We start from the raw sequence: 15,693 nt of genomic DNA on the forward strand, positions 1-15,693 counted from the left end.
TCCATGCTAATGCTGCTGTGTGCTAGCTGCCATGGGTAAGCACCGTCTCACACACACGTTTTTTCGGAATCACTCACGTGGCTATTGAGAAGACGTGAGAAAAGTGGGTGATTCAATATGTGATATCAAAGTTGTGTGTCTCAATAAGTTCTTTACAAAAATCAGATTGAAAGGGAATGTTTAAATGTACTGTCTCTAGGCAGTTTGACAAGACTTTGTGGGTGTGGCTGTATCAAATGGTCCCCATGGCAACAGTCATTGTTTTTATAGACCGTGTCATCTGAACCGAATTAGTGTTAAAGTTTATCAAACTTAAATGACAATATCTTTCATATGGAATATGTCTAATTATTTTCAGATGCAACTATTTTATGCAACTATATCCACAAATAAGATAGTGAGAATAATTTTGTGGATTTGGGTTTACAGGGGCTTTAAGGGTCTTAATAGTTCCCTGAGTTTTACGTAGTGACACATCGTCTTTGTGATAGTTGACTCTGACTCCTATCTAAACAACAATCTACTATTGCTGGAAATGCCGGCAGCACATTGTACTGTTGAACATAGCACAAATACTTTAGAGAGCATTTTTAGACTACAGTAATTATGGGTGCGGCACATAGACTGTTTACAGGTGTGGCAACTAATGAAGAATATTTCTGCTGACTAAAAGCACATAATGACCTCAGGCGTATGACGGTTTTAATGTAACAATTATGAAAGAGCAAATGTTTGCTGTCAAAATGTAGTAATTGGATTAGTTTTTTTTTTATATATATGCCCCAGAGACTAAACAAGTTGAGCTATAGAAATGTGAGCTAAGATGTCCCTAAGGGCCAACAAATTAGATTCTGTTTGAAAAGCCAACAGCTGATGGAATAAAAGATCTTGTATTCCTTGGTAGATTTCAATAACCGCAATCACTCTAAATCTAAAACCTTAAAACTGGCACTTTGACCTCCATTGGTATTGTTTCAAATGAGCCAAGAGAAGATGCTTACACCACACATATCGGATATAATATCAGAACTGCTTGCCTGTGTGTGGGCTTTGCTGTGTATTCATCCACCTTTTATCCCTCCCTCTCTCAAACTATTTTCTTTTATCCCTCCACTCCTCTCACTTTTTAGGCAGAAGAAGGCAGTGAATGGACATCCAGCAGGAGACCACGAGAACCTCATGAATGGAGTAAGTTGGACTTCAGGTTTTTTTTATTTAAATATTTCCAATAGCAAGAGCACAAACTATTCCCTTTCTTGCTGAAGCTACAGATCAAGCTGGTTAGCTTAGCGTGTGTGCGTGCCTGCGATTGTGCATGCGTTATCTGAGTGATATCAAATGTGTAGGGGAACATTTTTGTGTTTTGAGTCATCTTGCCTCAGTGTGTCGGGCAGATTAGTGATTGCTTGCGTGAACATTCACGCTTACGTATAAACACCAACACATACACAGCCGCTCTCTTTGACATCATCTTACACAAGCAAGCAATCGTGCTTAACCAGTAATTTTTTTTGTTTTTTTAAAGAAAGATCTGGTTAGGGTATTTACATCATGGGAGAGCCAAGATAGCTTGATAATGAAATCAAACACTGACAAAATATTAACAGCGATGAGGCCTTTGGAGTTTGGACATAGCTTTCCCTTTGGCTGAATTGCATGCCTGAAAAACTAACACACACACACACACACACACATTGACATTTGCTGTCCCACTGACACAGAAACAAATGCAACACACCTCCTCGCGTAGTGCAGATTTACAGCATCCACTTGTTAGCCAGATAGTTAGATTGTTTGTAAATTGTCAATTGTAGAGTTGGCCTTTGCCTTTTTCTAGGTATATGCTAATAATAATGACTCTATTCACTTTGTCATGAGTATAGATACAGTTACTAAGTCGCATAATACGGATGTTTGTCACATATTTAAGTGTGACAAACGCCTGGCCTTCACAGACTAAGTGACACCCACTTACTCTCTTATCCAGCCACTCCCTCTGTGTGTGTGTGTGTGTGTGTGTGTGTGTGTGTGTGTGTGTGTGTGTGTGTGTGTGTGTGTGTGTGTGTGTGTGTGTGTGTGTGTGTGTGTGTGTGTGTCAGCTTACATGCCCCTGTGTGCACGTACGCATCCCTTAGAGCCTTTTTTTCTACGTCTGATGGATATCGTGACTGTAACTAGCAATTGCGGCGTGGTCAGATTGTTTCAGGAGGGGCCCATTTAAATGACGGACCGTGTCACAGCCTGATAGGTCTAATGGGGGTCCTTGTCTTCACGGGTGAGTGGATTGGCTCCCCTCCCTCACCCCTCGCAATCAGTCTTCCCATGCGGCTGCATCCAAACATGGGCCAGAAAGGCTTCCTTTGCCTTAGCCTTGTTATAAAGAAAGTTAGCTTGACTAGTGTTTAAGTTGGTCAATTTTGATCCTTATAAAGTAGAATATATATATATATAACAATCAATATTAGGATTTGGATGTGGAAATAAACTAGAAAAGATGGAACTTGAATGATGCTGATGAATGTTTTTTTTTCATATCCTATTGCCCACCCCTCGTCAAGGAAAGAAAGCAACCCCAAAAGAATAACATAAGAGATACTTGGGTCATAAAATAGTTAAAAGATTACATCATGTACACCTATAGTTATGAGACTGATTGACCACTAGGTGGGGTCGTGGAGCTTCTAGCCTCCTTCTGCTCACAAGGGAGGAAAACAACAAACCTTATAACAAAGAGAGTCTTGGCTATATATACCATCACATTGTTTATGAAGCTTTTGGTAGTAAGTAAGTGACAGGTTGATAACTTTGCCTATGTAAACAAGACAGTTTGTTTAAAATGTAAATAAATCCATGATGCAGGTGCTCAGCATAATGTGGTGTTAATAGGTGCAGTTTATCTTCAGCGTCAGTCATGTGGAATGGACGACAGTGCTGATTCCAGATTTGTGATGTAGCAAGTACGGATGCATGCCTTTCAATTGGTGGCTGTGGTGGTTTAGAGATTTGTTTGTTTTGCTCTGCTGAAGTGTCCTTCAGCAAAAATACCAAACCCCCTGCCAGCTGCACTGTTCATTGTTCTGTAGCTGCCACTTTCCTGTGTAGAGGGAAGGTACAGCAATATAGAGAAAACAAATTTCCCCGTGGGTACCCACAAAGTATATGGTTTTCATTTTTATTCATGTGACGCCACCAATGCCTCGTAGTTATCAGATGCTTTACAATGTGCTGACTGTGGCTTTTGGATTGCACAGAGGTGTGAAGTCATCTACCCTGTGCTAGAGGAAAAGTGCAGATTGATTTATTGTTCCCTTTTGGAATTCAACAATTCTTGATGGTGTTTTCACCCATTTTCATGTTCAATATAACTATAACTATAGTTTAAGAGTTGTGCAGCAAGCCTCTGATATTAGCCCAGCAGTGACACGCATATTATCCTTTGTTGTGCAGGTGTCAGAGAAAGATACACTCAGCCAATCAGCAGAGAGTCCAGCCACTGACTTGGCGGTCAGCAGCTCTCACAATGGTCCTCTAACCAGCGGTACAAGTAAGCCAAAAAAATAGTGAGCTTTTAGTTTAGCATGTCACGTCTTTCTTTGTCCATGTACCTAATGTTTTCAACTCTATGATATTAGAGCAACAAGTGCAGCATGTGTCTGTGCTGCGTTTCACATTTATAATTGAGCAACATTATAGCAAGCATTAGCAGTTTAGCAGCTGTTGTTATGCAACATATTTGTTGTCTGGGGTTCATTCGAAACCTCAGCTGTTGTTTTTTGTGTGGTCATGTCTATGTAATGTCTCAGTCATTTTTTGCTGGGTAATATGTAAAAATTAAACTGACAAATATTAATGGATCTGTTCTGCAGTGGCCAATCAGGAAAAAAACGATGTCGCCAAATGAGAAGCGTTTTACTGGTCATGACTCTCTCTCTCTGTCTCTTTCTCTTTCTCTCTCTCTCTTTTTTCCCCTCTCTCCTCCATTAGTACTTACGGACACACAGGACAACAGTCCCCAGCCGTCGGAGGAGTTGCTCTCCAGCCAATCAGAGCTCAGGTCCTCCAAGTGTCCTCAAGACCGCGAGCTTCCCAGCATTCCACCCAACAATGCCCTCATGGGGGACGGCCCCCCTGCCTCAGGGGACAGCACATATGAGGTTAATGTCTAGAGTCAAACCTCTCCAGAGACTAAATGTGCCTGTTACAGTATAGATTGAAGATTTTACTTTGTCTGGCCTGGTGATCGATTGTTTGGCTCAAAATATACAGAGGGAGATATTTGAATATGTCCAACATACAGTTCCAGGATGGTTTGAGCTCATAGTGAAAAAGCATTAAAGGAGAAGTAATTTTTTTTGATAGTACAGTATATGTGTTAAATCACTCTACTTTCATACAGGAATCACTTAAACAGTATGTGCAGTTCATAACACAGGTCTCCCAATCATACAGCTTTGCAGTAATTGCCAGATCAAATTTCAAGTATCCCGCTCGTTTTTATCCAATCAGAGGACAGAGCGCCATAAAGAGGAGGGTCTCTGGGCCCGTGAATGACGACTCGCTGCTCTCCATCACGGCACTATCTGATGAAGACAGCTGCGCGATCATGTGGTAGTGAAGTAGGGACAAGGGAGGGGACTGCGTATTGCAGTCACTGACAGGACGTTAGCTAAAAGGACCATATCGCTTACTTCTCCTTTAAATATATACCAAACATTTACAAGCTTATTAAGAATCAATTGATGTGTATCCGATAACCAGGTGGTGAAGGAGATGGCGGTGGCGTCGCGCGATGTCAGCGTGGAAGACTCCCTGTACGAGACGGTCAAGGAGCTCAAAGACCCGCCCACGGAGCTCAGCCTCCCCAACGGTACCGTCCAGCCCAGCCCTGGAGAAAAACACAACCACCACCATCATCCCCATCCCCCTGCCCTGCTCAACGGTCACCTCAGCCCCTGCACTCCGGAGCGGGGGCCCCTGTGCGCCGGGGTGGAGTACGCCTCCATAGACCTGAAGAAGAAGAGCCGCCACAGTGCAGACATGGAGGCCAGGAGGCGCTCTGATAACAACGCCGGTGGTGGTGTCCCGTCCCACAAGCCACTGCAGGAGCCAGAGGAGGAACGACCTCCGCCGCTACCGGAGAAGGTTCTGGATGAGAACGACAACCTGCCGGTGGTGATGATGAACGGGCGGGCGGGGGCTGGGCTGCACAATGGAGAGGTGAGAGAATAGTGTGTGTGTGTGTGTGTGTGTGTGTGTGTGTGTGCGTGACACCTGTAGATTTTCTGCATTATGCCGTAATATCAAATCTTCCACTTTTTAAGATGGAGTTATGTACTGCATATTGGCATGTGAGAAACTCGTTTTTGAACCTATAATACCATTAAGTATGCTTTCTCTCATTTTCGGATGTCCTCGAGTTGTCCTAATAACACAAGTTATCCCCCATATAAACTTGAGTAGGGTCATCTACTCTGCAATGCTGTGCAACATAGTTGACTTAGCTAGAAAGAGACCACGGAGAACAAAGAAAGAGGGGAGATGTGTCGCCACTATTATCATTTGCTTTATAGGGAGAGTGTCAGACAGACTGAGGGAAATAATTCGGGAGAGACAGTGGTGTAGCAGTGAGGGGAGAAAGGGTAAATGAAAATTGGAGCTGGTGATAAAAGGAGAAGGGGGGAGTAATAGATGAAACATTGATAGTGACAGGGAGATGATGGGACTCAAAGTGGGCTAAGCTGAAGGAAAAAATAAATAAAACCCAGCGGCATACAAATGAAGCCATCTGCAGTAAAGAGGCGATGGCAGGGATGATAGGAAAGAAAGAGTGTATCGGGGAGAGGAAAGGAGCGAGGGGTGAGAGATTGAGATGTGAAGGAGAAGGAGAGGGATGGAGAGTAAAGGAGAAAAAAGGAGTGGAGAGGTGAAAAGAAGAGCGTTTGAGTCTGTTGCTGCTGCTAGTGCATCCGCCGCGCTCAGCGTGCTGCCTTCCACATGCCGAGATCCATCAGTCGCACGCACACGCACCAACTCACTCCCAGAGCTCAGGAGAGACTGCATCAGACTGTTGACAAGCACGCAAAACATCACACAGTCAATCTGCCACAATGCTGCCCCAAGCGCCCACTGATATTCTCCTTTGAACAATCTTCATCCTCTACAGTTCTGTTCATATTTAATCGCATCTGCATAACTTTCCCCTTCTCTGTATTTTGTATAGCCTATACTGTATATAAGGATCATTATGGTTTATTATCATACTGTACATTATTAGCCATGCAACTGACTTGGCTAAATGTCGATCGGTCCACCTCTTTGGTACGGACCAAAGAAGCATTGGACAGTCGCTAAGTTTGGTGCAGATTTGATGTTGCCCAGAGGACAAATTGTTGATCCCTTGACTTTTCCTTTAGCGCCTAGTCATTATGAAGTTGAATGTTTTTGTTTTTAATTTATGGAAATGTCTGAACAACTAATAGTTATACACATTTATTACCACCAACTAAACTATAGATCTTCCCTTCAGCCTCAGCTCTACTTTGTGTGTCTGGTCCTAATCAATGAATACTAGCCAACGTGCCAACATGCTAAACTAATGCTGACATTCTTACACATTTTATCTGCTTAGCATCAACACATTAACACTGTCCTTGTGAGCGTGTTAGCATGCTGCTTTTAGCATTAAGCTCCGCTTCACAGAACTGTTAGCCTAGTTGTAGATTCTCAGCTTCGTTGCTGTTTTGGCCGTCATCCCTATCAGTAATTTTAAGATAGTAGGCCTATACTCACCAAGCCAGAGTTGCTGGGATATGCAAATGCAGTAACCTGACAAACTTATTTACAGTGGGCAGCCTAAATAACAGCTAATTATGCATTAGCCACATTTCAGGTGTCACTCTAACTTTTGGTTTCACCTTTTGATAAACCATAGGTTGAACCTTTTTTTCTTTCTATTTTTTAAAAATCTGTCATTTATTTTCCTCTGTTCATCTACTGTACTTCCCCTCCTCTTCATTTTCTTTTCCATCACATCTCTCTATCCCTTTGTCTCTTCTGTTGTAGCCAATTAGTTAATCACTGTTGCTCATTTGGACAGAAGGCGAGTCTGGCCTCATCTGACCCAGTATCAATGACCAAATGTTCATCTACTGAACTACAATATATCTCCAAATCATAATGGCAGCCGCGCATGCACACACTCCCTCAAAACATGTATTCATTTATAAACACACTCACATGCATTTGTTGCCATGTCTAGTCAGCATTTAAACTGTTATTTTTCCCCACCCCCACATATTACACACACACACAGATAATATGATGATGTGTGTGTGTGTGTGTGTGTGTGTGTGTGTGTGTGTGTGTGTGTGTGTGTTTACATATATTTTAGTACATATAGACTCCCTGGGGCTGATTTAAGGTTAACCATGAATGTTCCCGACTCCCCGTTGTTTATGCCTGTATATGACCTGAAAACGGGTCGGTGATTTGTCTTGTCAGGACGAGTGTGAGCTTTGCTCGTGTGTTTGTGTGTGTGTGTGTGTATGTGTGTGTTTGTCTGGGCCTAGTAAGCGCCAGCTGGCCGCCATCACTTTGACAGTTAGTCTGGCTTCATGATGGATGGCATGGGCTACAGAAACTCTCTATTTGTCTCCATCTCTCTCACACATACACACACACACACACACACACGCATGCACACACGCTCTGTATGTAAATGCCTATAGAGGAATCCCCCTCAGGTAGCAGCTCTGTAAATGCTGCCTATGCACACAGAAGCTGGCTTTCTCATATGCACACATTTTTCTATGAACACTTGATTATAGAAACTCTCTATTTGTCTCCGTCTCTCTCTCACACATACACACAAACATACACACAAACACACAGAAAAACACACCCTCACATAGCCTTTTTGTGACCTTTCATTTAGAGGGTCTCTGATTTTGTGCGGCGGTACAGTTATTGAACCGCCATAACACTTGTTTGCAGTCGTTTGCCTTCGTGTTGCCCAGGGCTTTTTTTCATGTGAGGTGCAGGAAATGAATTTGACCCAGCCAGTGGGCTTCTGGGATATACCCTTGGGACACACACGGTCCAGGCAAACTGCTCGTCAGCACTGTTGAGCTGCTAAAAGGAAATTGCTATTGTTCAATAGGGAGTATGTATTATGTTTGTGTTTAAGTGTGTCTTCTTTGTTGGTGTGTCAATGGGGTTTATATATAAAGCATATCCATAGTTTGTTCAGAGTTGTTCACATGCTTAAATGAGCATATGCTAAATTAGGGAATACAGGTCATCTGAGCTGATCTATTCAAACTGACATGTGTGTACAGTACGTACATCAATTTGCCTGTCAGCATGACTGACACACTGACACCTGAGACGTCCATCTTCGGAGGCTGCTGTAATCAGCTTACTGCCATAGCCTACTTGCTGTATGTTCTGTGTGTATTTGTATCTCCCACGTGCACTGCACATGGACCTATTCCCATAATCCTGTCACACATACAGTACGTGCTCAAAACCCATGACGTCTTATTGTAACACGTCAAAATATTAATCTCTTAGATGTTATGTCTCGATGCATTTTGACACAAAGCAATCACTGTCCACCTTCTGCTATAGGTCTGTATGTTAGTAAAATATGCGTTTAAAAAAGTTTCTGAAGACTCAAATGGTAATGCTTGTTTTGCATCAGACACAGGGTAAATACACACATTTGTTTTGCTTACCACATGATTTACTTAATGGAAATTCACTTCAAAATTCCATGTTAATTTGTGTGTCAGTGACACTTGAGCCAAGAATAAGGATGGCTACAAATTAGACGAACAAATATTGTGAGATGACACACACTCTGAGAGGTGCAGCGACTGGATCAAGACACCTTTGTCCGTGTTTCAACACTCCTGCGGAGCACTCTACCTAATTGGACGCCTAATTAGGGTGAAATGAAAGAGGGCATCTGCTGCATTACTGTGTGTGTGTGTGTGTGTGTGTGTGTGTGTGTGTGTGTGTGTGTGTGTGTGTGTGTGTGTGTGTGTGTGTGTGTGTGTGTGTGTGTGTGTGTGTGTGTGTGTGTGTGTGTGTGTGTGTGTGTGTGTGTGCCGGATCTATAAAAGTAATCATGTCTCCAAACAAGCGTTATCCATAAAGTAATCATATTGATTAACGGGCTTTGAGAAAATGCCAGAGAAACATGTATTCGCATGAATACACGACGTTCGCGCAACTCGGGCGGATGGTTTGATGGATGATCCCTGTGCAAAGTCTTTCACTCAGCGCTTAAGAGCGTAGCTTGTGGGGCCCTATGTGCCCTCAACAAGTGAACAGCTTTCCCTTCTTCAAAAGCCATCAGAATTAAACATGGTTCCTCCAACTAGGGTCTAAGGAGAAAGGGTGTCATATTGTGTACGGACTGTGAAGCCCACTGAGGCGTAATGGCAATTTGTGATATTGGGCTATATAAATAAAACGGATTGGATTTGACTTGGTAAATCCTAATTTATTCCCTACATTCAGTCAGGAGAAGCAAATAAAAAGGGTATGTTTTCCTCCCTGACAAATGCGTAACTAAAATTCCATGTGATGTGAACTATTTAGTCAACAGCCAGCAGCGATATTGAATGTCTTGTAAGACTCTCCCAAGTGATTGGCACACTGCTGTCAGATGTGTTTTGTTGATTAATGACTCCCTCATCGATCATACGACGGAGAGAGAGGCTGTGCACAAAAACATCACACTTTCCCGTCACCGACTATTGACTTTTACTCAACAAATTTTCTTAATGAATGGGTGTTTTTTTTATACAACGTTGCTTTGTGTGTATCAAAGCAGAAACGGCAAATGCAGCAATTGTTTATCTCGCTTTATCGACTGCTTACCGAGTGCTCTTAAAAGACATTCAGAGAGATTTTCCACAGGTTTTTTTAGAAATGCATATCAATAAGAACTGCAACAATATCTTCACGGCAGTCCCTCAAAGTTGGTTTGGAATCACAGAAAAAGTTTAAGTTTTACAGCATGCTTCTTTTGATGAGGAGACCTTCTACAGAGCGTGTCACTTTAGATTCATACGATAGGAAGATGCCACCAAATCCTTCAAAATAAAAAAAAGTGTGACAACCCCTAAAATGTTCCTAGCAGACTCTTTTAGGAGAAGCCTGAGGAGTGTTTTAAAACGACTGATTGTTGTGCTCAGTCTTTTTCTTTTCATACACTGGGCTGCCATTTCTAAATCCAGCTCTTTGTTCTTGTTTCTTCTCCAGTTACACTCCCCTCTGTCTTCTGCACCAGGGTTCGACAACCACATACTGTCAGACAATGAGGTACGTGTGTGTGTGTTAAACTCCCTTATTCCCCATACGCTGCCGTTTCCTGTTCTGAGACAGCAGCACTTTACTCTGTGAAAGCCAATGCTTCAAATAACTTAAAGATAAAAAATAAATGTAAAAAGAAGAAAAATAAATTGTATAATAGTCACACAGACATCAAACAATACGCTAGGAGGGGAAAACCTTGCAGGGAACTTTGTTTTTGTGTATATTCCCAATAAAAGTAGTAGTGTTAACAAGAATTGAATACAGGTAATAACCAAGATAAGGTCAATTCAAAAACATTATTGGAGGATAGACCCCGTTGATATGCAGCGTCTTGCTTTCAAGGGGGTCCACAGCGAAACAACAAAGCAAAAACATTGAAAAAGTAATATACATTAATGACAAAAAAAATTATTACAAAGACATACATAGTACACATACAACTAAGAGCTCTAATACAGTATCCCCCCATGCCTTACATCAGAATGAGTACAAATGTCATATGTACACTTTTAAAGGTGCACTATGTAACTTAAGGTATGTCAGAGAAAGGAACATTTTCAACGGTTTATTCTCACTGAATTCTACCTGAATAAACAAACTTTCTTCTCAGGAAAATTGGATCCTTGGAACTCTGTTTAAAGTTAGAAAGCTTCCTGAAAAGTTATTGTCTCACTGTTGTTGTTTACAGCAGCAGGGCCCACAATTTGGTTTACAAACATATTCTAGTCTAGTCTAGTGTGTATGGTTCCAAGGGCCTCAAAGTCATTTTGTTTTGATTTATGATTATTCAATAATAAGAATTACATGTAGATAAAATATGTTTTGTAAACTAACTGCATGCTTTACAAATGTTAACAAATCCCCCTCCCCTGAAACTGCATAGTACACCTTTATGAAAGTAAATGAACAATTTCCCATGAAGATTATTTTTTATTTCTTCAGTCGGCAGTGTACTCCACGGTCAACAAAACAAACTGTGAGGATGACCAAGCTGTGAACGAGGAAGACAAGGAGCACGACTACAGCAGCATAGCGGAGATCAAGGGCCTGGTCACGGCCTCCTCCTCCAGTGACCTGTACGCCACCGTCCGAGATATCTACACCCAGCCCGAGGAGCCTGCTGTGGGGGGAGCAGACCCAGCATCGCACAGCCAAGATCCAGGCTACGAAACCATCCGCATCCCAAAGACTAGCAGCTCGGACGGGGGAGCGGAGGGAGGGTCAGCAGCAGACTCCACCAAGGCAGAACCCGACTACGAGAGCGTCGGAGAGTTGGGTCTGAGCCGCGAAACGTCCCGCCTCTGAGGTCCAATCACAAGCGCTCCCTTCTGTGACGTCATCCAGGCAGAGCTGTTAGTAGTGCTTGGAACCCTGCTACCGAGCATGCTTTTGGTGCATGACTTTTGGTGGGAGGAGGGTGTATTATCCAACATCAGAGCATGAGTGTCCTCTTTACAAAGCTTGGGTACGGTTAATCCAGTCTTACATTATTATTTTTTAAATGGATCAACCAGGGTGAATGTGATTGGTACTGGTTAGGCCTCTACTAGAAGATGAACTTTAGGACCGCAGTCATCGGGGCATTCATGGTGTGCAAGAGTGCACTTTTGCGTCATCAGTTAATTCCATTTTGTTTGTCATCTTGACATACATTGATTGTGACAAAGATCAAATGAAGAAACTATCAAATAAATATCCAATCACAGCACACTTGCCGAATTTGAAGGGAGTTAGCTGAGGACTTTATCAGTGCCTGTGATATAGTAAAAGACAACCAAGAATTCAGTGCCATATAATCATGAAATTCATGCGCTTACTTGTACATATGAAGGTAACATTATTGGTTTGGCCCTTCTGCAGCTGCTAGTGACTTTCTGGCTTCTCCCATGTGACTTGATTTCATGTTTTCTTGAGGTGTGAGATTGTGTATATCTAGGTTATTCTTTGTCAGGTCGGTAGCATCTCCACTTTGCATTCTCTGCTTGAATGGGTTTCTAAGCATGAAAAAGCAAAAGCCAGTTTTATCTGTGACAAAACCCTCTTGTAAAAAAAAACAAGCATAGAATTTCAATGACTACACCATTGAATAGGAATTATGGCTTTTTGAATGCTAAGTACACGTTGTTTTGGTCAAAGCTATGTATACTCTGCAAACGTGTGGGATCCACATATCACAGGACAGTAAAACTACTCATCTGCCGAAACCAAAATGGAGAGTAGAGACGGCAGGCGTGTCACACATACTCGCAGTTTCACAATACATTTTGAAAGCATTTTTTTTTTTAGATGTTTCAAAAGTTTTTTTTTGTGAAATTCATATTTATAAGAAGATGCATATTGTGGTTTAATTGTGAAATGTAACAGTATGTTTGTGAGAAAACAAAATAATGGAGATTCGTAGAACTTTCCAGCATTTTTATGAAGATACTAAAAGGAAGCGAGTTGTGAAGTAATGACCGTTGTAAAGGTACGCTTTCCCCTGACTTTGTTTTTCATTATTTGAAAAACATACATATGTTTTTTATTTTTTTTATCATTTTGCACAAGGAATCAAAAACAACTCCCAAAAGACGTGTGATGTCATAAAATAACCAAACTTGCATTATTAATGCTAAAATCTATCGATCAATGTATTTTTTTGGTTGTCGTGTTTTTTTAAGCCTAGTATATACACTTGGTACAGTATACAGTCTTCAGTTGGCATCCAATAGCACAATGTTTTGATATCATGGTACTGCATTTATATAAAGCTTATCAAAAGCATTGTCACAATCCAGTTACATCTCTGCACAATTTGAATATGTAACGCTTTTTGAATTACTAGAAGCACTCTGAGGAAAAAAAACATACGCGTGTGTTTTGTAGCTTGTGCTGACGACATGCCAACCGAGGCTTGTATATAGTTAGAGCACTATTTTAACCAACTGTAACTCGCTGGAAGTTTTATGTAAGATTTTACTTATTTGTACAATGTCCAGAGTGGTATCATTTTAGAATAAGTCTGTTAAGAGCACTGATGTCTGCCTCGTTTTAAGGAAAACTGAAACCCTGTTGTTCAATGGCTTTTTAGGTTGTGTTGTTACTCAATGTTGAAATGGCTTATTTTTTTTAAGAGAGAGGTCACCAATCCAATGTCAGAAATATGGTACAATGTTCTTGGTACATGCATTAGAAGAAACAGTTAAGTGTGGTACTTTTTTTATTTAAAAAGAATTCTGAATTTATGTCTCAATACTGTTGTTTGATGTTTGTTTTCAAATGAACAGGGCCAATGTGTTTGTGCTGTAAATATCCCTTTTCACTGCTACAGTATCTCCAGTCCACTCTTTGCAGATTTTTTTTTTTTTTTTTTGCATTATCCGTTTCCCCCCACATCGAAAATATTTCAGCATTATAGAATCTACAGCCTCTGTCCATGTTTCATTAGACGTGCAGGAGCTTGTTGTTGGTAGCTTAGCGCAGGCTAGCTGTGTTTGTCTGACTGTAATTTAATTCGCAAATGATATCAGACTTTTGAAATGTTTTTACATCCCACAGCAGTGCTCCAGGGGAAAGAGGTTTTTAAATTCAATCCACTCAATGACAAATGAAGCTCTTTGGAAAAAAAATATGGTTAAAGGCTTAATTTCTGCAAAAAGGCAATTATCATTGTCATTTACACTCCCAACAAAAACAAGAACAATATTTCTTCCCAGTGTTCTGCCTGTGTATCAGGTTGGTGCCATCATTTAGACATAATGGTGTTCATAGAATGCTATAAATGACCTCTAAGGAAATGATCTGTCAAAGGGGGTGTTTTAGTGCCAAATCTAATCAGGACAACACACACACACACACACACACACACACACACACACACACACACACACACACACACACACACACACACACACACACACACACACACACACACACACACACACACACACACAGTGAGTGAATAGATATGTACCTTAAAATCACTTATTCTCTCTAGTGGTCTATCTTGGTCACACACAATTCCCTTGAGGGAATGGTTCGGAGATGCTCCCTCTCCTTCAACTCCTTACTCCCATAATGAGACCATTTGTTCCCCCCTACAACCAGCAGACATGCAGCTCCGTGGTGACACCTGCCTTTGATCATGAGGCAGAGCCAGTTTTGGAAGTTATGGCCACATCTGTCACTCCGCCCCTGTCCGCTCTTTTCCATTCTCTGCATGTAAATATTTTATGATATGAATTGTTCAATTAAAAAATATATATATGTAATAAATTGATTCATTGTATCTTTTTTTATTATTATTCACATGGGGGAGCTGTCACGTAGAGATTGCAAGCAGCCCATGATTTTCTATAAAAGCATTACGTTTGACATTAATAAGGCTATTTGTTACAGTGATAACATTGGGTTGGTACATTCTCCCTGCCACACTGGGCGATAATCACAATGGATGTCTCCTGGTAATCTTGATTTATCGTCGTAGTGTGAACTTTTAATGAAGAGGGACATCGTTTATCAGATATTTTCTGCTTTATAACATGGCGCCCACTTCTGTCACATAGTGAGATCACACTTTAGGTTTCTTATTTCGGACCGAATGTAGGCCTATACATTAGTGGCTTTTCAGAGAGTGTCCCGGCATGGCTTGTACTTATCATTCGTATAATATATTGGCTATTTTTATTATTTGCACATGAGGCACGTTTGTTTAAATGATGCGATAGAGCAGAGAGGCATGATGTGCAGGATTGATGTTGACATCAGTTCACCCTATAGTGCCTTTAGTAGAAATAAGTGTCATTATTATTATTAAGTGATAAAACCCCCATGAAAATAAACAACCTGCACACACATGCACGTACGCGCACCCCCCCGCCCCCCCACACACACACACACACACATACCAGTCATGCAGTCCATTTATTTCATTTTAAAACCAGACCACAGTAATTTAGAAGTCCCATGGCACCTGGAAAGTAGGCTACACACTTAGATAACTAGGTCATAGCATTGAAGGTGGTCAAAATCACTTTTTGTCAAAATCAGTGAATATCTTCAAGATCCGCCACCTGACTGTTGTGCATGCATGCTGAAAAAAATCTGCTGTTGAAACACACACAGCCTATAGGCTCGGTTAACATGCATGTTGAAAGATGGTGGGCCCCTTTTGTTTAGCCTACACAGCTTTGTAAACTGGTTTAGCCTACCAGTTTACAGAGCCTAAGCTGTGTAGGCCTGTTAACACTGGATTTATTTTCAGCACACACACAGTAGGCTACAGACAGGTAGCCTAGTGGATAGTGAGGCTATATTCATTGATTTTGACAAAAAGTGATTTTGACAACAAGCATTCTCCAGAATCACTGACCCCACCTTTAAGCCTGT

General features: G+C 41.4%; 1 protein-coding gene across 1 annotated transcript in view; it reads left to right on the plus strand.

Annotated features, from left to right (window-relative positions):
* pag1 (phosphoprotein membrane anchor with glycosphingolipid microdomains 1) overlaps positions 1–14,517 on the plus strand; it is a 47,332-nt gene extending 32,815 nt beyond the window's left edge. The window contains exons 3-9 of the mRNA XM_080045233.1: positions 1–35; positions 1,131–1,188; positions 3,448–3,544; positions 3,985–4,154; positions 4,759–5,217; positions 10,273–10,332; positions 11,269–14,517. The exon at positions 1–35 is cut by the window's left edge and continues 197 nt beyond it. Coding sequence (XP_079901359.1) covers positions 1–35; positions 1,131–1,188; positions 3,448–3,544; positions 3,985–4,154; positions 4,759–5,217; positions 10,273–10,332; positions 11,269–11,631 — 1,242 coding nt within the window. The 3' untranslated portion in view covers positions 11,632–14,517. The remainder of the gene's footprint in view (positions 36–1,130; positions 1,189–3,447; positions 3,545–3,984; positions 4,155–4,758; positions 5,218–10,272; positions 10,333–11,268) is intronic.
* Positions 14,518–15,693: the final 1,176 nt, after the last annotated feature.

Source organism: Ammodytes marinus, assembly GCF_949987685.1.
Source record: "Ammodytes marinus genome assembly, chromosome: 17".
In the NCBI taxonomy this organism is placed as follows: domain Eukaryota; kingdom Metazoa; phylum Chordata; class Actinopteri; order Uranoscopiformes; family Ammodytidae; genus Ammodytes; species Ammodytes marinus.